This window comes from Balaenoptera acutorostrata, chromosome 17 (assembly GCF_949987535.1).
Source record: "Balaenoptera acutorostrata chromosome 17, mBalAcu1.1, whole genome shotgun sequence".
In the NCBI taxonomy this organism is placed as follows: Eukaryota; Metazoa; Chordata; class Mammalia; order Artiodactyla; family Balaenopteridae; genus Balaenoptera; species Balaenoptera acutorostrata.
Window position 1 is genome coordinate 33,697,486 of NC_080080.1, and position 26,198 is coordinate 33,723,683.

The 26,198-nt window shown below is 35.6% G+C and overlaps 1 protein-coding gene across 2 annotated transcripts; it reads right to left on the reverse strand.

Moving 5' to 3' along the window:
- DCAF13 (DDB1 and CUL4 associated factor 13) lies at positions 1–26,181 on the reverse strand. Of its 2 annotated transcripts, XM_057532099.1 has the most exons (12): positions 26,020–26,158; positions 24,478–24,575; positions 24,103–24,302; positions 23,421–23,528; positions 19,605–19,694; positions 17,873–18,028; positions 14,048–14,125; positions 12,078–12,160; positions 8,882–9,046; positions 3,903–4,038; positions 2,480–2,643; positions 1–662 (listed from the first exon to the last, which is right to left on the reverse strand). In XM_057532099.1, exons 4-12 carry the CDS (start codon positions 23,487–23,489, stop codon positions 575–577), a joined length of 1,029 nt encoding a protein of 342 aa, XP_057388082.1. In that variant the 5' UTR covers positions 23,490–23,528; positions 24,103–24,302; positions 24,478–24,575; positions 26,020–26,158; the 3' UTR covers positions 1–574. The 2 variants fall into 2 exon arrangements, with proteins under 2 accessions (XP_057388082.1, XP_007173445.2); XM_007173383.2 differs by lacking the exon at positions 24,478–24,575 and having other exon boundaries at positions 26,020–26,181.
- Between the last annotated feature and the right edge of the window lie 17 nt (positions 26,182–26,198).

A 26,198-nucleotide genomic window follows, 5' to 3' on the forward strand; every position in this document is an offset into this window, starting at 1 on the left:
TGAGAAAAAGGACGTTTTATTATCTTGACTTGACCATATGTTATAATTATTGTTTATAAAAGTTATATAAATGTAGGCTGATCATCTTTAATGTCTCAAAAAGCCAAATAAATAAAGCACAGAAAATAAATTCAACTGAAAAAAGTTCTGACATAATTCTTCTATGTGTTTATGGAATCCTAGGAAGAATCACTGCAATAATTATCTAAAGTAATATTAAAAGGTAACAAAAGAGATGTTTGGTCTTAAATGTAAATTCAAACATAGAGTGTCTAAAATAACAAATCAAAGTGAAAGTATATCTGCAATTTCTAACAGCAAAAAATAAGTTTGTAAATACTGTATTCTTTAATGCAGTAAGAAAGAAGATCAGGAATAAAATGTTGGATAGTCTTATCGACCAGGTCACATTTAAAAATAATTTTTTAGGATAGCAAAAATGTGCAATGATTAAGCTCTACACATACAACTAAAACATTCATTGTTATACTAGAGCCAGTACTTTTATTTGTAGAGTTCACAAATCAAAACATAACAAATACTTAGACATCAGTATTGGTAGGAATACCAAATATTATTTCACAACTGCCACTACGCGTTTCTTCTTCTCTGACACCCTCTGCACAGATCCAGGCTTGCTATGTTTGATACGATTCAGTTCCCTAGAAGTAAAACAAAATACACAAAATATAAGCAAGTTTACGAGAAATCATCTTAACCAAAGAAAACTTCCTCAGAAAAATCACAAGGCATTTTCTTTCATTGGAAAACCATCTATTAAAAAAAAAAAAGTTTTCACAATGAGATTATGTAAAAAGCAGCTAGAAATCAAGTTTTGTTAACTTATTTATTAGCTTCTTCTCTTACTACTTATCAGTGTCCTTTACTAACTTTAAAAACCTGCTGCAGTTGTTAAAATATTTAAAAGTGACTCAACCCCAACATCTACCCAAAGACAACAAAATAATCATTTGAATAGTCTAATTAAAAGAAAAAAGAACTCTGTCTTAGAATTTCTATAACACTTCACATGAATTCAAAGACTGCAAGGAGAAGAATATTCCACAGGGGAAATGGTGGTGATGGTGGAACGCTACGCTTTAGAGCCAAAATGTTAGATTCCAAATGCTATGATGAAGCATATTAGACAAATTTTTATCTAACAAATGTTCTTGGCAGTCTTTAAGCTGGAAAATACAATACCTCTTAATTCCAGCTACGTTAGAAATTATTTTTTACAAACATTCTCCATTTATAATAGTTTTTTAGCATGAGCAGAAGCATTTTCTTATTTTGATATAAGTCACTGACATTGTTTGCCCTTTAAACATATGCTCAAAGATAGGTAATGAAAATTCTCACCATGTGAGATGACCACTGCTTCCCCCCTTTATCAGGAAAAGGAAAAAGGCCCAGAGAAGTATTCAAAAACACCTCTGACAACTCAATCAAAAAATGGGAGGAAGATCTAACTAGACATTTCTCCAAAGAGGACATACAGATGGTTAAAAAGCACATGAAAAGATGCTCAACATCACTAATTATTAGAGAAATGTAAATCAAAACTACAGTGAGATACCTCCTCACACGGTCAGAATGGCCATCATCAAAAAATCTACAAACAATGCATGCTGGAGAGGGTGTGGAGAAAAGGAAACCCTCCTACACTGTTGGTGGGAATGCAAACTGGTATATCCACTATGGAGAACAATATGGAGGTTCCTTTAAAAAACTGAAATAGAGCAATCCCACTCCTGGGCATATATCCAGAGAAAACCATAATTCGAAAAGATACACGCACCCCAATGTTCACTGCAGCACTATTTACAATAGCCAGGACACGGAAACAACCGAAATGTCCATCAACAGAGGAATGGATAAAGATGTGGTACACATATACAACGGAATATTGCTCAGCCATAAAAGAACAAAATAATGGCATTTGCAGCAACATGGACGGACCTAGAGATTCTCATACTGAGTGAAATAAGTCAGAGAAAGACAAATATGATATCGCTTATATGTGGAATCTAAAAAAAGGTTACAAATGAACTTCTACAAATCAGAAATAGAGTTACAGATGTAAAAAATAAATTTATGGTTACCAGGGGGGTATGGATAAATTGGAAGATTGGGATTGACACATACACACTACTATACAAAACAAATAACTAATAAGGACCTACTGTATAGCACAGGGAACGCTACTCAATACTCTGTAATGGCCTACATGGAAAAAGAAGCTAAAAAAGAGTGGATATATATATATGTATAACAGATTCACTTTGCTGTACACCTGGAACTAACACAACATTGTAAATCAATTATACCCCAATTAAAAACAAAAAAACACCTCTGATGCACAACAGCACATAAACTATTCCCTTGAAAGGCACGTTTTTTTGTTTGTTTTTGGTGAGACGCGAGGCGGGGAGTTAGAAAAGGGTACTGAGAGAGAGTCAAATGCTCCAAAACATACTTTCGTCGACGAGCTTCTTTCATGACGCGCTGTTCCTGAATCTGGCTGTAGATAGATTTTGGTAGATGTCGGTGACGAGAAATACGTTTTATGTGAGGATGATGTTGAAATTTCTCCTTTAACCTCTGGTTATAATCTGTGGCTGCTTTTTCTCGTGACGTAAGCTGAAAAAATACATTTTGATATTTTAATGAATGGTGTGTTTGTTTTGCTTCAGTACAACAAAGTTAGGAGCAATGTTTCCCCAAAAAACTAAACTTTCATGATGTGCGACCAAAATTGCTAATGTAACTATACCCTTTACAAGGTTATGTTAGTGATACCAGGTTTGCGAGCACTGAATCTCCTTTTAGGCAGCATGCCTACAATGTAGATGGATGCCACCAAGTGAGAAAGAGCAGTGCCAAGGGAGCTGGGCTCTGTGGACCACTCTAGGCATAGTAAAAGCACTTAAATGAATCACTCAAAAAAATTTTTTTCTGTAAAAATATCTTCTGAAACAGAAAAGAAAGCATCTGATGCCGCAATAACTAGCCTTCCTCTAACAACTGTTAAGGATGATATGATTTAGAGGAACATTTAATGATGAACTGAAACCTAGGCATAGTGTAGTACTTAGTAATCATTAAACCTAAAATAAAACTATCTTTAATTACTACTTATCATATCTTGATTTTCCTTCCAGAGCTAAGTAGAAAATAACCCACACTTAACCTTTCCTTCTTAAACTTAATATTTCAGTTATAAATACCCTGTATGAAAACATGAGACATTTAGAAAAACATTAAGAACAAACAAAAAACAACCATAACTCACAACCCAGAGGTAGCTAGCCAATGGTAATATGTTATATTTTCACTGAGTCTTTTTTAAAAGTCTGAAGCTGTGTATTTTTTTTAAGTGTTTCACTGTATCCTTGATATTGAAATACCTCACAGAGACTTGCAGCCTTTGACTTACCTGATTACTATTCCTTTAACAGAAGAAATGGGCGTTCTAAGTTCTAAGCCTCTAGTCCCTACATCTTCTCTCCCCACCTCAAGGAGAATACAAAAAAACAAGAAGGCTCAAATATGATCAAACATTTTAATTAACAAAAGCCTCTGGGGGAATTCCCTGGCAGTCCAGTGGTTAGGACTCAGCACTTTCACTACCAAGGGCCCAGGTTCAATCCCTGGTCGGGGAACTAAGACCCCAGAAGCCATGCGGCGTGGCCAACAACAAAAACAAACAAACAAACAAAAAACAAAGGCCTCTGAAGGTGCCTTTGACATGAAAAAAGTAAACCTCAATACAACCCTGTTTTGTTGCTAGCCTTTTTTATCACAACTAACGCATTTCAAATAAATTCTTTATAATATAATGATATTCAATAAATCTAGAAACTAGCTTTATGACAATGAAAGAAAATGGGGTCTCTTACCACACCCAACTTTTCAGAAGCATTAGCTTTCCATAGACGAATGTTCATTTCATCAGATCCACACATAATGTACTTGCTGTCAGAAGTCCATTTTACACAGATAACATGTTGCATTCTCTTTGTGTGATAGACTTCCCTATAGAAGAGGAATTAAGTTAAAACTCTTAGGATTTTGGTACAGATTTTCTTTAACCACTGCCTATCAAGTATCAGGATAACATTTTTGAGTCCTAAAAGAGTATAAAAGAGAAATTAAAATTCATTTAAATGTACTTTTATGGGACCAATCTAACAAGATTCTATTCTAAGTGTTCAGGAATTAAAAATTCCTGCCCTCAGAGATGTTATAATCCAATAAGAAAAATAAGTATAAACAAACTAAGCAAAACTAGATGTCCAGAAAAGATCACAAAATAACTGAGGGCATATAACACAAATAAAATAAGTTGAAGCTGGAGTAATTTTGTAACAATAAGGCCAACCACCACACTTTTTTTGGGTTTCATTTCACTGAAAAATAAATGCAATGGCATTCTAAGAGCACATCCTGATATGTTGATCCTAATGTCTGATTTCTGTTTTGGTCAAATTGTTTAAAAAGCTCAATTAATTGAAGTGAGAGCTGATGATTTACATATGTGAAAAGAAATGGAGAGCTACAGAAGTGATGAGTTGAGGTAAGGATCATTTAATAAATGGAGATGTCAAATATCATACCTATTTGGAAGGCTGTGAAACATACTAAGTGAATTCACAGAAGATACTGTATTAGGAAGTGTTAAGCAGAGCATTAAAAAGCAAGTAAAAGACAAGGTCAGAAAAAATAAAAGGATGAGAGTTCTAGAGAAGTAAAGTTTCCATATCTGGATTAAGTGATTCAAAATACAGACTACTTTAGAGAAAGGAAACTCGCTCAGCAAATTCTGCACAGTAAAAGAAAACCCGTATGTGATGAAATCAAATAGATTTCATATCTATAAAAACATCTCTGAAGTACACTCACAAAACTAGTCTATTACACTGTTTCTAACAGATACATTTTGAGCTCTTGAATGAACATGTAGCTAGACCATAAGAAATTTATTTCTAAAGGAGAGGATGGTTAGAAAGAACATCCTATTAAAAGGAAAAGTAGATGAGACAGACTGCTTTTTCTTCTCTCAATGCTCTGCTTTTACAAGACTCAATTCTTATAACCTCTACCTATTTAAGATGTCTTTTTTTCCCAAAGCAATGTATTGAATTTAAATATTAGGAAATTCGATTAGGCTTTGGTAAGCATTAAAAATAACCTATTCATGTATTAGATCAGTTCATGTATTAGACCAGACAAATCCAATGGTTAGTCACTTAACCAACTTAGAATCCTCCTTAATGGTAAACTACACAGGGTTCTTAACTTCTAGATATGTTTATGCTTGTACTTAAAATAGATACATAAAGTTCATTATAAGTTATACTATTTGGGGATAAATACATTTAAAAACTTAAATTCTTTATATACGTAGTCAAGATAAATGAATTGTTCCGTTGTGAATGCAACTGAATTTACTTGTTTGCTAAGTAAATACTGAATGAAATCCCAACAGAAGCTTACCTTCAAATATTCATTTACCTGTACTTTTTGAAAACCTACTCAAAATTTACTTTTAAAATACACTTTAACTACTTTAAGATCTTTCAAAGGAAAATATTTTAAAAATACATATCATTCAAAGCACTGCCTGTGTTATTTGATGTTTGTAATGATAGGAAACTAGAGCAGACCACAGAAACAAACCAGAAGCAGCTGTCAAGCAGACGAAGGTCAGAGGGAATATCATTTATAACTAAACCCAACAGGAAGTAACACATATTATATTGTGATTACAAAATCTCCAAATGACATCAGGAGACAATTCCCTGGAAACAGGGTATAAGAACTCCTTACTTCATACAATTTTGGAATAATTTGAGCTTTTAACTAGACTTGCATTTAACTGCCCACACTGGCTGCAGAACAATTCAGCTGGAGCTCAGCTGCAGGGCTCTTGGGATCATAGGTGCCTAAACATTCCCATTTCTCATACTCTTCCTTTGTTCTTCATGTCTGCTTATGCGTCATGTTAGAAAAATATTGTCCTACTTACTACCTTTGGAGGTCCTGGTGCCAAGAAATGATGGAGGGCCACACTGTCTTGATTCTTAATATTTTCCAGAGAGGTGAGAAGAATGGAAACTCTCAGCCTTGCCCTGGGTCTGACTGAACAATTCCCAACAAACCATTCATTTCATGATTCATTCATCATTTTCTCCAACAGTTTGGAGAATATCAAGTTAGTTGCAACAGCCATATAGGAACCAACCCCAGGAGGAGTTCCACAGCAGAGATGATGGAATGAAGATCAAAATCACCAGAACACCCACTCAGTATGCTTCTGATTCAAATTCAAGCACTTTTTTAATCATACACATGACGACGCTGACTATTATTTGCTAGCAATTCATGATTATACAAAAAGGTTTAGGAATTAATATGGTTTCCTCAAATTAGAGGGGAGAAAGATGCAACTATCACAAGTAAAAATACCAAAGAGTTAGACAAGCAGATTGGCTATGACCAAAAAAAGAGCTGTGTGACTCTAAAGAAGCGGCTCTGTGTGAACACAGGGCTGGGACTAGGGTGAGGCAAATGCGGTGCCTACAGTATAAACTTTAAGGAAGCATCTCTTTCAGGGTGGTGCAGATGCAGGGCTGGCACTTGCATGACCCTCAGAATGGGTAACTCCTTGAATTCTGAACCATAGGCAGCTCGCTAAGATGTACTCTAATCCTGGCCCTGCTGGAACAGAAAGACGGTGAGTCAGGAGGATATGTCTTTTTTTTTTTTAACATCTTTATTGGAGTATAATTGTTTTACAATGGTGTGTTAGTTTTACTGGGCATATACCCTGAGAAAACCATAATTCAAAAAGAGTCATGTACCACAATGTTCATTGCAGCACTATTTACAATAGCCAGGACATGGAGGCAACCTAAGTGTCCATCGACAGATGAATGGATAAAGAAGATGTGGCACATATATACAATGGAATATTACTCAGCCGTAAAAAGGAGGATATGTCTTTGAAAATGAACATCATTTTTTCAGAAAGTTCAGACACCTTCAGCACTGTAGAAGCTAGGCTAGTTATCATTAAAAGTAACGATCAAAATTCTCATCATTGCACTAAAATGGTGAGATTTCTATACCCTGTTATAGTTACAACACCAAACTGAATGTTCTCTAGGTTTGCTTTTTTTTAAGTGAAGGAAGGGACCCAGAAAAATTCTCTGCTAATCAATCTTTATGTAGCTGGGGAAACTGCTTCACCAGCTCCACACTGTTGTCCTCTAGAACAGATCATCACCTCCCACCCTCAGTATACAGGTTCTCTGTTCTTTCTTTTCCCTGACTCTGCTTTTCTCCTTTCCTTTTCTATGACTTCCAATCATTCCCCTTTGTCTTTCACCACGTCCATCTTCTCCCACATTAAAGCAAGACTAGGTCACTCAAGCAAGTATGTATGTATATGCATGCATGTATTGTGTATGTATGTGTGTGTGTGTGTGTATATATATATATACACATATACATGTACATATATATTATCTTAGAATATATTTTCTTTTTACATTTTAATGTTACTATTACTGCTATGTTAAAATGGAGGTGGTGATATCTTCAAGTGTGAGCAACACCACCATAATCCTTTAACTATCATTTTTTATGGGAAAATTTCTTCTAGTTTGCTTGGATTTGCTTTGAATATGCATGAAAGTGCTCTGTAAATCATAGCACACTATACAAGGGGCTGTATCCTACATAGGAGTTAAGTTTTAAAGTTAGCCTATAAAGCAAAAGATCAAATTCAGTCAAAATTATCCTTGAAAACCTTAAAATGCCAGTTTACTGTAAACGACCTCAATACAATAGCATATGACATAATAATAATATGGATGTATAAATATATACTACATTCAGTAACTTATAATATGTAGTAGAGGGCCAAGCTGTACAAAACAACACACCTCTTAAACACTAGAATTACATTCAATGTGCTTATACAATGACACACAAACAGAGCGCACGACAGCTGAGCATTCAGATCTCCCACCTCCTGATCATTCCAGGGCGTATACCTACTAGAGTGGGATGGAGGAAAAATGGTCCTGACAATTTAAACTGTTATTTTTCTCTTTTTTATTTTTGCCTCAGTGTGTAGGAGCTGAATTTAAATAAGTAAGAAATAACAAATGTAAGGTATTATTGTTATTAACTGCTCTTAAACTCTATTAGGGAAAACCTTATCTAAGTTCTTCATTATCAAATTAAAAAAATTTTTAAGTTTACTATATTTTAGGGCAGTGAAAATACTATGATAGTATCATGATGGACATATGTCATTATACATTTATTCAAACCCGTAAAATATATAATACCAAGAGTGAACCCTAGGTAAACTATGGATTTGGGGTGATTATGATGTAGGCTCATCTTACATTCTGGTGAGGTAACAAAAGTACCACCCCATAAGGAATGTTGGTAATGGGATAGGCTCTGCATGTGTAGGGGCTGGGAATATATGAAAAATCTCTCTACCTTCCTCTCAATTTTGTTGTAAACCTAAAACTCCTCTAAAAAAATAAAGTCTTTATTTAAAAAAATTACTATAAAACACTTAAAAATAATTCTAAAATAAAAGGTTTTGCTCTAAGGCAAACACTAAGATTTCATATAAACAAATTATATAAAGATAATATCCTGTTCAATGAAGAAACTGCCCAGTAGGCTGATGTTTTACCCATAGATGATGCAGTGGAAGTTGGTACCCCAAGTCACAACACCTGGGTGTGAGCTCCATCATATACACACAACCAAACAACCTTTCAAAAAAGATAAATGATCAAGACAAGGAAAAAAATCAAACAAAAACAAATGTTTATCGGTAGTAACATACCTGCTTCTACTTTTGTCCACAGGAAAGATTCGAATAGATTTATCAAAACTAGCAGACACAAAGTCTTTCCCAGTGGGAGAGTAATCCACATCAAGCACCGCAGATACGTGATCCATATGTACCATTACAGGAGTGTCCAGTGCACGCATATCAAAAGTATATAAGCTGTAAAAGAATTTTTAATTATTTGATACAAATTTCTATTAAAAAAAGCTTATGTAGTACTAAGAGACACTAGTGAAAATAAGACTGTTGGCTAAATAATGCACATCTAAATAAATAGCTCAATTCTTTACACAGCAGGTAAGGGATAGGGAAAAATATCAACCGTTTTTATTATTCCTTAAGATTACACTTACACACTTTCAACCTTATAAACATAAATCTCATTGTAGAAAATGTGCAAACTTCAAAAGAGTACGAAGAGTACAAAACTTACCTTGAATTCCACCACCCAGAGAAAGTCAGTTAGCACAGTGTAATTATTTCTAATCTTTTCACCATACTATTTAATTATGTACCTTTTAATAAAATTAAGATAATACTGTATAAAGCTCTATATCCTGATATTTCATGTAGCATATTATGAACATTTATCCATTAAATAGTCTGAGAATATTTTTAATGTTTTCATATGTAAATATGAGTTAAAATAATTATTTGTTTAAATAAATTTATTTATTAATAACGTTTACAACATTTTACTATAAATAATTCTTAAATGAAATTTTAATTTTTGTTATTTAAGTTTTAATTGAATGGGACAGATTCAATTAGATCTGAATAGATTCCTACAAGTAGAAAAGACATGAGCATTTTTAAGTCTTTTGAGTTGACAAATCATTTCCAACGAAGTTGCACTAATTTATACTCCATCAGTGATATATAAGAGTGAGCACAGCTTTTCAAAGGGTATACTAAAATTAGAAAACTATACTTTGCGCACAATTGGCAAAAACAATGACTTCATGATTTTCGAGGTTTAAAAATTCTTAATCAACAGCTAAAAAAACAGTGCTTCAAATGAGCCAACATGGATGATGGACAGTAGTAATATAGCATTACTGTGACCAAGTTCCCAACATCAAAATACTTCCAGATGCAAAGATTAAGTTTGAGGAGAAACAAGATATCCACATAATTTCAAAGTATCTCCCCAAAGACATGCATTAATTACAAAAGGAAAAAATAGTAACTTTATAGTGGAGAAAACTGGCAGACAGTACGTTAATAACTGATCAAGGTTAACATCACCAGTAATATAGTAAGATACACTGATATAATGTACCCCTGATTTGATCCACCAAGAAGGGCATATCAATTTTGTGGTATTCTTGCCAAAGATGCATAATCTCAATGAAATAATGAGAAAACACCAGTTAAGCCCAAATTAAGGGCAGTCTACAATATAATTCACAAGAAAGTCCTTCTCAAAAGTACTAAGGTCATGAAAGAAAAGGGAAAACTGAGAAAGTCACAGAGTGAGCAGGCTAAGGAGACATGGCAATCAAATGCAATGTGGGATCCTGCACTGGATCCTAGAATAGTAAAAGAACATTAGTGGAAAGACAGGTGATGGGATAAAGTCTGTAGTTTATAGTAGTGTACCAATGTTAATTTCTTCGTTTTGCTAATTGAACTGTGGGGATGTAAGACATTAACATTTGGGGAAATTGGCTGACAGGTACTATTTGTGTAACTTTTCAGTAAGCCTAAAATTATTTCAAAACAAAAGTTAAAAAAAAAAGACCTAACACTTCAAAAAGAATATTTTTAAATGCGATTATTATGAAAAGTCATTGATGCTAATGATACAAATTTCCAAATACCATGAAATTCTCATCAAGAGACAAGTCATTGTTCTCTTTCATAATCTTCAAACATACCACAGGATTGTCAGCCAAGGTCATACTGATCTTTGAGGTTAAATTTCTGAGTTGACAACTGCTTTACAGTCCCTATCTAAGGCAGTGGTTCTCAACCAGGCTTGTTTTGTTTTAGAAAATTTTGGTTTTTAGTAAATTCTGTTTTAATTTCTACATGAGAAAAAGGCTAAAAGGGCTTCAATTAATGTGGTTTGGTATTGCTAGTTAATGAGAGTCCAACTGAGCTTCTTTTTAGTACAGGAAAGTTATAAGAGATGTTTTTAGTTGGTACCACTAAAACATCATGTAATAAGTCCTATTTCTGAGCTAATTTATGCTTTCATAAATAAGAGTAGTGGAAAGAACAAAGAACTTAAATACAGGCGATTTAAAGTTGAATATAATGACAAACTTCCACCTTCCCCAAAAAGCATGTATTAAGAATCCATCATATGCATAGCACTAAAATAAATGCTTGGATAAAAAAAGATGAATAAGACACTCTTTCCTCATCAGGAGATTAAACTCCTTACATCAATAGCCTCATCTGTAAAAAGGGAATAACATACATGTCCTATCCACCTTACAGGGATACTGCAAAGATAAAATAAGTTAGCTGATGACAAATGCTTCAACAAGTTTTAAAGCAGTATATAAGAAACCATAAAATTCCATCTAGGTCAAGAACATAAGGCTTCTATGTCACCTTTACATGAAGTCACAGAATAATATATCTGCAAATATTAAGGTAAAGGTTGAAACTTTATTTTTCCTTTTGTCTTACTGAAGTAATAGTGGTAGCTGATAACATGACCACATGAGTATCAACTACCTGAAGAACTACACACTTTGTAGGCAGATATTTTTAGTTTCTTAAAACATGTATGATTCAGCCATTATTTATATGGTCTATGTCAGGGATCAGCTAATTTTTTCTGTAAAGGGCCAAATAATAAACATTTTTGGCTTTGTGGGTCATATGGTCTCTGTTGCAACTACTCAACTCAGGCATTATAGCACAAAAGCAGCCATATTCCATACAGAAATAAATGTGGCTATACTCCAATAAAACTTTACAGAAACAGGCAGCAGACAGGATTTGGTCCACAGATCACAGTTCATCGTCGCTGGTCTGTATCATTTTGAAAACTGAGAATACTTTTTAAGAAGCACTTCTCTAATTTGGGAAATATTTTTTTTTTAGCAAAACAAACAGCAATTTTCTAGAGTATATGAAGGAATACTACCTAGGAAAACATATCTCATTAGTAAGACATACAACTGAGTTATTTCTGATAGAAATTAAGTAAGTTTTAAAGAGGGAAACTTACTTGTAATCTTCATTTGCTGCAGTAAAAATGAAAGCTTCCATAGGGTTCCAGCAAATTGTATTTGTTCTCATATCTAATATGACCTAAGAAAAGAAGCATACGCTAACCCATTACTATGAAATTAAGTCCCTCTAAAATGGATAAATTCCTACTTCATTTCCTTTCCTTCTTTTCTCATTGATTTAAGCAAGTACTTTAGTAAACACCTATTATGTGCACAGTACTTGGCTCAATGCAATAGGAAAAGAAAATCAATAATTGTTTCCTGAACACAAAGGCAGAGTGCTAAATACTGAAAAATATAAAAATGCTTAATAAATGGTCCCTTGACCTCAAAAAGCTTATAGTTTAGTCAGGAAAATGAGATACACATAAGAAGAGTTAAAATATAAACAGTGAAGCAGCAAATAATCAAGTATCAAATCAGGGGCAAAATTAATGGTGAGCTTAGGGTTAAAGTGGAGAAGAAAGGTTTCAAAAGATAAGCATGATTTGAGCTGATCTGTGAAGGTCCAGTAATATTATAGTGTTTCTCAACAGGAACATTTTGGGCAGGATAATCTTTTGTTGTGTGTGACTGTCTACCGGAGGATATTTAGCCTCTCGGGAGCCGGCCCAATAATGTGAGTAACAGTCTCTTAAATGTCCCTCCCACACTTCCAAAAATATACTTGGTGGGGTGGTACAACCCCTGAATGAGAACAGCTACATTAAGGAGAGAAAAGATAGAAGAAACATTGATAGTCTAGTAGGTAGAACAGAGAAATAATAGAAAATAGCATGTCTGCATCCATCAACGTGACATACATGTAACAAACCCTTACTGACTAAACCAAATAAATAAATGGAATACAATTTGGGACCAGATTTTGGAGGCCCTTGAGAGCTACAGTTCTTTTCTTCAACCTAAAAGTAATGAAGCACTATTATTAACAACTGAGAATGGAGGGGTGAAGGAGGTAGAAATTACTATTATTAAACTGCTTTATGTTAGCATTCTGTTAAATGCTTAAGTATCTTGTTTTATTCTTACCATTGGGCTGCAAGGTAGCTATTAATACCACCATTTCACAGGAGAAACACAGGTTAAGTTACCTGCTTAAAGTCTAACACCAAAGTTCATGCAGGATCTTCCCTCCATATCACATGAATGAGTGAAATGACTGGAGTGGTACTATACTTTGGAAAGATTATCCTATTTATCTAGTTCAAACTTCAAAGAATATACTCTACTCCTAATATTTCTGAATTTATTACCTGTTAGGAACAACAAAAATATTAAAAGCATTTCTGTTACGTGTGGTCTATGACATCGGACTCGTGGCACATGAACAAGGTCTAGCTCTTCTTGCACTCTCTCAGTTCTAGCACCTGAAATCAACTTTATACCTTTTTACTTATAATGGCACTCCCCTCTTTACCAACAATATTTCTCTCCCTCTCTAGAAACAGCTTAAGGTTGTATTAACTTTGATATCTAAGTCCTGGAATGACTGCTTTAGAACTGTTGGGAAATCTGACACCTTGAACAGGATAGAGCTTGTCTAAATAAAACGTCAAACCCCTTGGCATGTAACTAAACAAATAAAGGTAGTTATGTGAATTAGTTATAAAACCTTCTGGAATAAAATACCATGTGTATCATATGACAATCACAGGGCCTGACGTAACGGGATGCAATACTTTTTTAACAACTTCCAATTCAGTAAGTACAAACTAGATGCCTAAAATCTGCTGGCATTATGGAAGACACAAAGACTAGGATACAGTACCTCATGGAAATTTAAGGGTCTCTAACAAGCAACAGGAAATTGAGAGAATGCCATTATGATCATTTTGGGTTCTAAGGACACCTCTATTAAAGAGTTTTTTTTAATTCTGAAAAAACATTTGCTCCATATTTTCAGTCACTCCACTTACAGGGGGATGCATTAACAACTGTATAAAGCAGAAGACAAATTGAAACTCACCTTTTTCAGAGGAGTAGCTTGCCTCATATCATATAGTACTATATTCCTGTCAGAAGCACAACTTCCCAAGAGAAATGTCTAAAAATAAGTATAACAATCATCAGTTAAAAGCTAGGCTTGGCAGCAAACCATGTCCATTCAGTGAACAAATGATTTAATTACCCTCAATGTTTATGTTTAAGATACAAAGTTATAACATTAAAGTCCACTTTCAGAGGGTACAATGAATCACTCATAATCTCAGCAACCTAAGCCAAGTATTTTCACTGTTAAATCCCCACTTTAGATGCCTGTGGTGATACTGTACAGATAATTCTGCATTCTATTTTAAAACAACATATTTTATTTATCCATTCTTCAACTTAGACTTGTTTCCTGTTCTTCAGTATTACAAATAACACTTCAAAAAACATTAGCATACATTTAGCTCTTCTTTTTCTAAGGGTAAGATTTTAGTAGTGGCGTTACTCAATCAAAAAGTATGAACAATTTTATGGCTTTTGATATTTAGGAGTAATTGTTTTCCAAACAGTTGTACCAATATACATTACAATGTGGAAATATATTAATTTTACTGCAACTGGGCAGCAATAGGTAGTGCCATTTAAAAATAATATCTGTATGGCAATATTTCCTATATACTGTCATCCTTTGGCATCTGTGGGGCACTGGTTTCAGGACCACCCACGGATACCAAAATCCACAGATGCACGAGTCCCTTGCCCTCTGTAACCACAGACACAGAACCCGCAGATATGGAGGGCCTACTATATAAATTATTGCTTTATTAGCAGTTAAACATTTCCTGTTTATTAACTCTCTGTATAAACTAGGCATGTCCTTTGTCCAACTGTTAAAATATTTATTTGTAAGTCAGTTATAAATGTGCTAAGTGCTTACATAATCCTTGGCATTAAGTGAAAATAAGCCGTCTACCTACCAGTGGAGTCCCAAATCCCACCCTCTGTAGTACCATTCCTCCTCACCCATGGTTCCTGATACAACTCTTGGCTTCTGCCTCTATTATTCCTACTGCAAGCGTTAAGAGGAACTAGAAGAGTTATTTACTAAGCAGCTGTATGGCCTGCTAGCTCCTACTACATGGGTGTATATAGTTCAAATAAAACTCATAAAGCCAATGCTACCATCACGATCTCTTCTCAGTTCTTTCCAAAACCCTCCTTCTTAAACCACTTCTTCTCTGAGCCTTTCCCCTAGTTAGTGACTCCTCTCAACCTTTCTTAGTTTCTCATTATGTCACTCCAAAGCCTGACCAGGTTCTGTTTCTAAAAGTAAAGACTTTAATTTGAACAAAGCAAAAAATTCTACCTAGACGGAAAGCTGACTTTCATACTGTAAAATGTAGCGCTGCTCAGCATAAACTTTTGGCTTTATGAGAATTCTAGGCTTCAATATTTTAACAGAAAATTAATTATTAATGATTAGGAGACAAATACACTCCATTTGTTCATAGCAACATGCCCTTTCCATTAAGTTTAATACAGGGTAAGAGACATGCACACCATTTGCTTTTACCACTAAGTCAGTTTGTAGGTTAATAAAACACGCATTCACCCACAGCTGAACAAATAGAGTTTTTATACAGGAAAATTTGAAAAACATGGTTGCTAGGTCATCACTATTAATTAATTATGATTTTAGAATTGGCCATCAGCTCTTCTGACACAGGTGTTCACCAAAATAGAGAAACAAAAGATCTCGTTTACCCTTTAGAGAACTAGGAATCAGTATCTGTCTGTTCCTCCTGTTTATTTTTTTTTTAAATAGCAGTAACACCACCATCTTAAATTTGGGTAGCACCTTTTAAAAATATTCACATATATTATCACATTTTACACTTACAACAAACCTATGAAGTACAGTGGAAGATATAATTAATCTCATTTTAAAAATAAACAAATACAGAGAAAAATTGTGACTTGTATAAGGTCAATGCAAAGGCATCCTGGCAGGAAATACAGTTCCAGCCTAGGTCCACCGCAAGTAAGACATAAAATGTTCCCACAAGTTGCTTGTGTTTGTAACCTGCTTCTGCCTAGTGTCACCTTGGGCTGGCTCTGCAAAGCTGGCTTGCCCCTTCATGCCATATCTCACTTCTACAACCAAGGGGAACACAGGGAAGGTAGATAGAGGATGGAGTGAGGAAGATATAGTAGGGACAGATACCCTGTACCAGCGAGCAGCAAACATTTTCTGTAAAGGGCCGGAAAGGAAGTATTTTAGGCTTTGTAGGCCATATGGTTTCTGCAGTGCTTATTCTACTTTGTAGTGCAAATGCTGTTACAAACAATAAATGAGCAAAAGGGCACGGCACTGCTGTGTTACAGTTACACTTTTTTTTTTTTTTTTTTTTAACAAAAACAGGCAGTAGGCTCACAGACCATAGCTTGGCAACCCCTGCTCTAGACCTGCAGCCTCTCCCAGAAGTGTATATGCAGGTGTGTGCTGGAGGCAGGAGGGCATCCTCTGACTGACTTCTCAGCAGCACCTCAAAGCCAAGTTCACATCACACTGCGGCACCTCAGTCTTAATACGCTGCTACTCTGACTTAACCTTTTTCCTCCTTTTATCAGTTAGGGTCTCTAAGAGTGTAAAACTTGCAGATCAGGATTTTCTCTGATACCATCTAACAAGATAATCTCCTGATAATTTCTAAAATCAGCTTACACATGCAGTGATTTCCTTTTCTTTCTGCAGGAAAAGCCATCTCTACTGAGTCTTCTGGAAAATGAGTTCATCAATTGTTATGTATTCAGGAAAAGCTCAGGGAAAAGTCTGGAGTCCAGGGGATAGCTTAGCCTTCAGGGAAGCCTCCTTTCCCAAATTTGGACCTGAATAAACAATAAGTAGGAACTTCCCTGGTGGCGCAGTGGTTAATCTGCCTGCCAATGCAGGGGACAAGGGTTTGAGCCCTGGTCCGGGAAGATCCCACATGCCACGGAGCAACTAAGCCTGTGTGCCACAGCTACTGAGCCTGCGTTCTAGAACCCGCGAGCCACAACTACTGAGCCCACGTGCCACAACTACTGAAGCCCGTGCGCCTAGAGCCCGTGCTCCGCAACAAGAGAAGCCACCACAATGAGAAGCCCGCACACCGCAACGAAGAGTAGCCCCCGCTCGCCGCAACTAGAGAAAGCCCGCACGCAGCGACAAAGGAGAAAGCCCGCACGCAGCGACAAAGACCCAATGCAGCCAAAAATAAAATAAATAAATTTATTAAAAAAAAAGTAGGCTAATCTCTAACTCTTCCCTTAGACCTGGCAGAAATTAGGAATCACAGTTCAGACTTTTGAGCAAAGAAAAATATAACCAATTATCATGTAGTACAAAAATAACCATGCATATTATTTTGAAGCACGGGTGCCCCTGCCACGTACAAATAATTAAAGAAAACAATGCTCAACACTCCTTCTTCTGACCTCCAAGAGAGTTAAGAAAAATTAACATTTTCCTAAAGGTACAAAGATGTTAATCTGTGGAACATCGAGTGTTGAAGGCACAAATAAAACTGGAGTTTCACAGGACAGTACGTGCTTGGATTCTACCCCCACGAGCACATGCACACACCCACCTCTTAACAGTGCTGAACACTAGTATCTGGGACTGTAACTGCAGGCAAACATGTCGAGACCTGACCAAAGGTATCAGAACTCAGATATAATCTGGAAAATGGACCGAATGCTAGAACACCATGAAAATTCAGACAATTCTTGTATCATACATTCAAAAGTTTCCTAAACAGAGCTGAAATTACTAGATAATAAGAAAACAACAAACAGAACATATTTCAAAAAGGAACATTACCTCAACTGGGTTAAATTTAACACTGCTTATACTGTCAAATCCCCAAGTCATTGAACATATAGGACTGCTTCTTTGTTCATCCCAAATGTCTACTTGCTGTCCACATGTGGCAAAAACAGCTTCTTTCCAGTGATGATCAATTCCTGTATATACTGTCTTTTAAAGCAAAGATGTTGTTACAGATGAGTCTTTTCATTAGTACTTCAAATCTACAGAATATTTTAAATATATTTCTCTACACTCTCATTTGTTTAAGAAAATCCCTGTTCACAAAGAAGTTTCTGTGAAGCCCTCACTGAAAGGAGAAAACTCTACCATAAGAAGTGATGTTTCTTATCACACATTCTGGGAATAAAGAAAAAAGTTAACATGGGATGTATTTAATTAAGTTTGAATACATATCACTGAAGTAATTTTTAAATCATCATTGGGTATTGAAGGATCTTGGAACCAACTAATGAAACACAAAGGTAATTTCTAAAAAACTTAATTCCACATTAAACATATGAAGTACTGATTCCCAGGACAGAAACACAGATACAGACAACTGATTAAAATTTATGGGAAGAAATAAAATTGGTGAGCATGGATGCTAAGACTGTTAAAAGCAATAAAATCTCATAAATTTGGTATTATTTACTTAAAAATATGCAACTCATCTATTCAGGAGCAGCTTAAAGTCTACCTTTGTACTGTATGGCAAAAAATGTTTGCAAAGCAAATTAAAGGCAACTATTTAGCCAATACTTTAAGCTTTTAAGAACTCTTATCAGCATCCGCAGATTTAGAATTATTTTCTATTCATGAAGGCAAGTCCTACAAACTTTTCCATAATAAGAATTAACCCCCAATACCACAGAGAAGGGGTAACACTAAATGTTTCAAAAATCTTTGGAACTCCTAGAGAGAAGACATTTTACAAGAATGAAACCAATTTTGTTATACGAATTACTAATTTTTTACCATCTGCAAATTATTTCCATTTCATACTAATATCCCACCTCCATGTCCCTTCAAGAACACTTAGATCGACCATTAGAACACAGGAAGGCCCTGATCATGGGCTGGACCCCTCATTTAAAGAAAGAACATTTAGAACTTCTTGATATCTGAAAAGCAGAACCTAAATACATACTAAATATAATACTGAAATGAAAGAGATTTTAAAGATGCGATATTTAAAGATTAATTCTAATTTCAGAATTTCACTTAGTATCAAAACGTAAGCATTAAAAAACATGGGTAGGTCAAATTATCTGAATTATTAAGCTATAACTAAACTATATCATCTGATTTGCAGAATGTTAAGAAATGTAAGTAAGATTTATACAAAAACCACGCTATTACATTTATTCATTTCCTAAAGAATTCTTTCAAGTAAGAAATTCTGAGCTTTGTGAAAGATCCATGATGATATAAATCAGAAGCTGAAGCATTTTTTTCTGACCTTACAGATTTCCTCCCATGTTCTTGCTATAGGAAATGTTTCACTGCATCCTCTAGCTAAAAACAGAAACTGAACCCTACTGTAATGAACACTGAAGAACTGTTCAAATTCTTGAACTGCAAGGGACATTCATTGCATTAAATGTTGCTTAGAACAGGCCAATTATTGCAGCCTAAAGTCTCTGATTTCTTATTTATATCTTTTTTGAAATTAAAATTATGAAATAACTGTAGGTAAAAGAGAAGAATTCTAATAGCCCAAGTATGGGTCAATTTATTTTTGTACCTTTCCTAATATTGTATGCAATGGTTCCTCCTCTTCTCCAAAGCTTGGTCCATCCATTTTCCACTGCTTCACAGTTTTGTCATCACCAACCTAGAAATATTTATGATGATGATGATAATGAACAAGTTATAAACTGTAAACTTGCCAACACATACATCAAATTATAAACCTCTCAGTTTAAAAAATAACACATACCATATTCTTCCAGTACTGTATTTATTGATGCATTTATGTCCCACCTTGTTATAGTAAAGATTTGTGACAAATACATGAAGTACATAAAATTTAAAACAGCATGAGCAGAGCAAAAGAAGAGCAGGGTAGAAACAAAGTTAGGTCATAAACATGGCAAAAACTGCATTATTGTAATAAAGATGACTTTTCAAATTAGGGAGAAACATGAATTACAATAAAATGGTATTGTGAGATCAGATCGGTCATTTAAGAAGTATGAACCAATCTGACATCTTATATAAAAATAAAATTCCAGGTAATTTTAAATGTAAAAAATACAACAAAACCCATAAAAAATACTAGAGAGAAGGCATTTTTAAATCTTGGCATGGGTAAAGTCCTTCTTTGCATGACACAAAATTCCAGAAACTATTAAGTCAGAGGTTGTCAAACTGTGAAGTGTAGACTTCTGAAGGACCCTGAGAATTTTTCGGGGGTCCAGGAGGTTGAGACTATTTTTTTAAAGGTTTTTTATTTATTTATTTATTTATTTATTTATTTATTTATTTATTTATGGCTGTGTTGGGTCTTCGTTTCTGTGCGAGGGCTTTCTCTAGTTGTGGCAAGCGGGGCCACTCTTCATCGCGGTGCGCGGGCCTCTCATTATCGCGGCCTCTCTTGTTGCGGAGAACAGGCTCCAGACGCGCAGGCTCAGTAAAGACTATTTTCATGTTAGTAAAGGCATTGCTTGTCTTTTCACTAAGCTGACAGTTGCACAGATGTTGAAAGAAATGGTGGGTAGAACTGTTGGCGCCGTAGCCCAAATGAAAGCAAGGCAACAAACTATGGTAATTTAGACTTTGGTATGTGGCAGATATGTTCAAGATATTAGGTAAACATCGATTTTACTAATTTTTTTTGGAAATGTTTCCTCAGGCAAGGGAAACAAATGGGACTCCATCAAACTTAAAAAACTTTTGCACGGCAAAGAAAACTATCAACAAAATGAAAAGGCAGATGATATTTGCAAAAGATATATCCAATAATGGGTTAATATCCAAAGTATACAAAGAACTCATACAACTCAGTATCAAAAAAACAACTCAAATAAAAAATGGGCAGAGGCTCTGTATAGACATTTTTTCAAAGAAGACAAACAGATGGCAAATTAGGCACAGGAAAAGATGCTCAACATTACTAACCATCAGGCAAATGCAAATCAAAACCACAATCAGATATCACCTTACACCTGTCAGAATGGTTATTATCAAAGCCAACAAATAACAATTGTTGGTGAGGATGCAGAGAAAAGGAAACCTTTGTGCACTGTTGGTGAGGATGGAAATTGGTGCAGCCACTATGGAAAACAGCATGGAGATTCCTCAAAAAATTAAAAATAGAACTACCGTATGACCCAGCAATTCAACTCCTAGGTATTTATTGGAAGATAACAAAAACACTAATTAGAAAAGATATAAGCACCCCTATGCTCAATGCAGCATTATTAACAATAGCCAAGACAGGGAAGCAACCTAAGTGCCCATCAACAGATGAACGGATAAAGAAAATGTGTTATATATATACAATGGAATATAACTCAGCCATAAAAAAAGAATGAAATCTTGTGATTTGCAAGAACATCGATGGACCTAGAGGGTATAATGCTAAGTGAAGTAAGTCAGACAAAGATAAACACTTATATGTGAAACCTAAAAAACAAATGAACAAACATAACAAAATAGAAACAGAATTATCAATATAGAGAACAAAAAGATGGATGCCAGAGGGGAGAGGGGTGGGGGAATGAGAGAAATAGGTGAGAGAGATTAAGCGGTATGAACTTCCAGTTGCAAAATAAGTGTACAGTGTATATAGTCAATAACTATGGGTATCTATATATGGTGACATCATAACTAGACTTATTGTGGTGATCATTTTGAAATGCATAGAAATATTGAATCACTATGTTGTACAACAAGAACTAACATAGTGTTGTAGGTCAGTTATACTTCAAAAACAAAAAAACAAACTTATAGAAAGAGATGAGATTTGTGGTTACCATAGGTGGAAGGGGGAACTGGATGAAGGCAGTGAAAGGTACAAACTTATTTATAAGATAAATATTAGAGATGTAATGTACAACATGATAAATATAATTAACATGGCTGTAATGTTATATATGAAAGTTGTTGAGACTAAATCCTAAGAGTTCTCATCACAAGAAAAAAAATCTTTTTCCTATTTCTTTAATTTTGTATCTATATGAGATGATGGAGGTTCCCTAAACTTACTGTGATAATCATTTCATGATGCATGTAAGTCACATCATCATTGCTGTACACCTTAAACTTACACAGTACTATATGTCAATTATACCTCCATAAAACTGTTTCTAATCCCCAAAATAAAAATGTTTCTAAACCTAACAACTACTTTCAACTGTTTTCACTCCCCAGGATTGACTATTATTGCTTATGCAGACTATTAAAACAGCCTCCAAACTGATCACTTACTGCTGTCAAAATCTCAAAGCTCAGCTTAGATTCTGTCATTCCCCTATTAAAAAGCTTTCAATGAACTTGAACAGGTATTTGTACATGATAGCATTATTCACAAAAGCCAAAAGTTGGAAATAACCCAAACGTCCATTGATGGATGAACGGATAAACAAAATGTGGTATATACATATAATGGAATATTATTCAGCCTTAAAAAGGAAAGAAATTCTGATACATGCTACAACATGGATGAGCCTTAAGGACTTTATACTAAGTGAAATAAATGAGACACACAGGGACACACAGAGACACAAAGTACAACAGTAATTACCAGGAGCTCGGGGGTGGGAGGTAGGGGTGGGAGATGTGGAGTTAGTGTTTAATGGGTACAGAGTTTCAGTCTGGGAAGGTGATAGTGGTGATGGTGTACAATGATATGAATGTACTTAATGCCACTGCAATGTACACTTAAAAATGGTTAGAATGGTAAATTTTATGTTATGTATATTTTATCATACTCACACAAAAATCCTTCAATGATGTATTACTAACAGACAAAGGAGTACAAATTACTCATCTTGTTTTGTTTTCTTTTTTTAAAGTGGCTTGCTTTTTTTTTGGCTGCCTTGGGTCCTCGTTGCTGTGCACAGGCTTTCTCTAGGTGTGGCGGGCGGGGGCTACTCTTGGTGCACGGGCTTCTCATTGCGGTGGCTTCTCTTGTTGCGGAGCATGGGCGCCAGAGCGCAGGCTCAGTAGTTGTGGCACACATGTTTAGCTGCTCTGCGGCATGTGGGATCTTCCCAGACCAGGGATCAAACCCGTGTCCCCTGCATTGGCAGGCGGATTCTTAACCACTGCGCCACCAGGGAAGCCCCTACTCATCTTGTTTTAATCTCACTTCTGAGTGTCCTATAGAATATTAGTTCAGTAATATGTTAAGTAATTATGTATAAAAAGATTAAAAAGTATGGAAAAGGCTGGATTACATAAAGAAAACCAGGACTTTTCCAAGTTTTAATAAGTTATTTTGCATTGTGAAACTATGAAAGGGCCTTGGACCATGTAAATGAACTCAGAAAATATTCAATTACGTCAGTCTTAAACATGTTGAAAAGAGTTAATGATTTAACTGCATTATACTTACAGTAAAAAAGGAAGTCCCACAAAAGCGAGTACATATTCCTCGTACAAAACCTTCATGTGCTTGTATCATATGAATACATTTTCGTTTAGTTAAGTTCCAAATTCTAACCTATGAAAAAGCATACTAGGAAATTTCAGTGAATTATAAGTAAAAAATGTTCAGGCACAGGAGTACATTCCAAGAAAAATAAATTCAACACTGAAAAGGCTGTAAACCACTCTACCAGACAGCTAAAAACAAAATCCTCTAGATTAAAATAATGCAATGTCTATGGATAAGAATACCAACAAGCAGAAAACTGAATCTGTTAAATACTCTGTTGATTCTAGTTTAAAGTGTTTCAAAGTTTTCTTTCTTTGCCAGAGTGGGGAAATTAAGTGTTGAATTGTTAATAACAGCCTCTGTGAAAAAAACCTCAGTTAAATATCTGTACTGTAAACATGCCTTATTACTTACTGTCAAATAGCCTTAAGTTACTACATTTTAAATATCTTAGGTTTCGATAAGAAACTACTGAAATTACCAATTCAAATAGAATTTACTCTTGAGAATTAAAAGAAAACAGAACACAGAAAAATAAAATCAAACCAGTTAAAACCCACAGTAACGCACAACTAAAGGAAGAACATTTGTAATAAAACTATTTTTAGTTTAAAATATCAACGTTTAGAGTGACACTTGCCTCTCCATCACATGCCCCAGAAAGGACAGTAGCCAGACTCTTCGGATGTTTTGCCAAGCAACTGACTCCGTCTCGGTGACCATCCAGGGAAGCAAGGAATGGTTTCGCAAAAACCCGTTCCAGTTTGGTGGCATTTAAAGCTCTTACATATTCTCGTGGGACCTCAAAAGGATGTAAGGTAGGATCATAGTTTCTTGGAACTGAAATAAGAATGATTCCTCTTAATAAAATAATTCACATTTAATATTTCCTGTGGTCTTCCTAAGCTAACCATTCAATTTGTTACTCAAAAAACCTTTATCAGGGACACTGTGCCTAGCACTGTGGAGAATACAAAAGTTGAAGACCCTCTGTCCAAAACCTTGCCGAAATTACCAGAAAATCATGGCAGTGTCTTCCTTATTTTATGTTTCACAGAGCTCCAATACTTCAATCTTCCCATTTTGTTATCTATTAACACTTCCATTCAGAAACTATAAAGAAATAGGAAGATATTATAAGAAATGAGACCCTTAATAACAAGATCAGGTAACTAATAACTTCCTAACTTCAAGATTCTGTGACCAGCCAGTCATTCACTCATTCCTTCATTCAGACATTAATAATGCAACTACTAGGTACCAGGTGCTGTCTAAATACAGGATATAGAACCAAATACAATTGTACCACTCTCTGCAAGCTCAGTCTGATGGGAAAGACTGATAGTCACAATAATAACGAGGCAATGTAATAAAAGCTCTGATATTAGTATAAAAATATGTGACAGAAGCATAGAAGGAGAGTGCTTAAGTGTGTACAGGATGGGTGGGGGGAAATGTGCAGGGGGTAAGTTTGGAAAGACTATTGTTCAGAGAAAGCTTCCCAGAGCTAGGAGAGAAACTGGGTAAGGGCTTGTGACACAGGATGCCTCACAGAGAATAACTGAAATGCACTCAGACTGGCAAGAGTAAATGTAAGCTAGTTGTGGGAAAAGTAATCACTGGTGAAACTGAAGAGGAAGATGGGACCAAGTTCAAGGAGTAGGGATGATGTCAAGTCCAAATGACACAACCTAATTTGCATTTTAGAAGCATTACTGTTTTGTTATTTAACCTGTAAACATTTTGTGAGCAGAGACCATATATTTACTTAGCATTGCTCATAATATATATAATCTCCACGACTCAATGATAGTGAAATATTGTTCCAGCCTCACCTTCTACGGCTTACCCCTTACTCAAACTCCGAAGACATGGCCCTTTTCTTATGCCTTAAGTTTATTCCTGCCTTAAGGCATTGCACCTGTTATTCTCTTCGCTTAGAATAGTCTGTTCATACATGGATGGTCCCTTGTCATTTAGGTATCACGAGTTATAATTCATAAGCAGTCAGCATGTTAATGGGGGAACAAGACACCCAGTAACAGAAAAATAAAGCTCATTAATTTCACTTTAGCCATTCCCACATCAAACTTCTCCACAAGTTTTTAAGAGAGAACTGATGGCTTTACATTTCACCTTTATCTCTTCCCACATCCAGAAGAACGTAATTTTAAGTAGTAAATTAGCCAAAAGTTAGAGCAACGGGAAAGGTTTAAAGAAGTCTGCTCAATTGTTAAATCCTTCAATCCACGAGTTTGGCTCACTCAAGTTCCACTTTTCAACAGGAACCTGAGAACAATCAGGGGGCAGCAGCTGTTAAGGGGGAGGTGGAATCATTTCCCCATATAACTAACTTTCCCTCTTACCACTATAGAAAGTTATTAGAAAAAGGACTTGAAGACAAGGGTTCTGCTACCCAGTACCAGAACGGCTTTATGCCCTGGCGAGAGGGAACAGGAAAAGAACGAGAGTGGAACACCAGGCTCCCCTCCAGCTTTATTCGGTGGAAGCCGAGGCCAGATCCAAGCCTGGCGGACTCCCGACTAACTTGTCTCACCTCTCTGTAAGTCCAGTTTGGTTTCACGGACATAGCTGTCCGGGTTCCGGCTCAGCATCTTCACCTTCATCTTGCTCCTAGTTCTTCCCGACTCCACGAGCCTTCCCCTTCAGGTTCCTGTTGCCGCCGCCGCCTCCTCCTCCTCCTCCTCCACCAACACACACCACTTCCGCTTCTTC

Coding starts and splice junctions, on each gene's coding strand:
- DCAF13 (XM_007173383.2), bottom strand. CDS start 26,089: ATGAAGGTGAAGATGCTGAGCCGGAACCCGGACAGCTATGTCCGTGAA. Junction 23,529..24,102: donor CTGGGGCATGTGATGGAGAG/GCAAGTGTCACT, acceptor GCTTTTTCATAG/GTTAGAATTTGGAACTTAAC. Junction 663..2,479: donor AAAGAAGCTCGTCGACGAAA/GTATGTTTTGGA, acceptor TTTTACTTCTAG/GGAACTGAATCGTATCAAAC.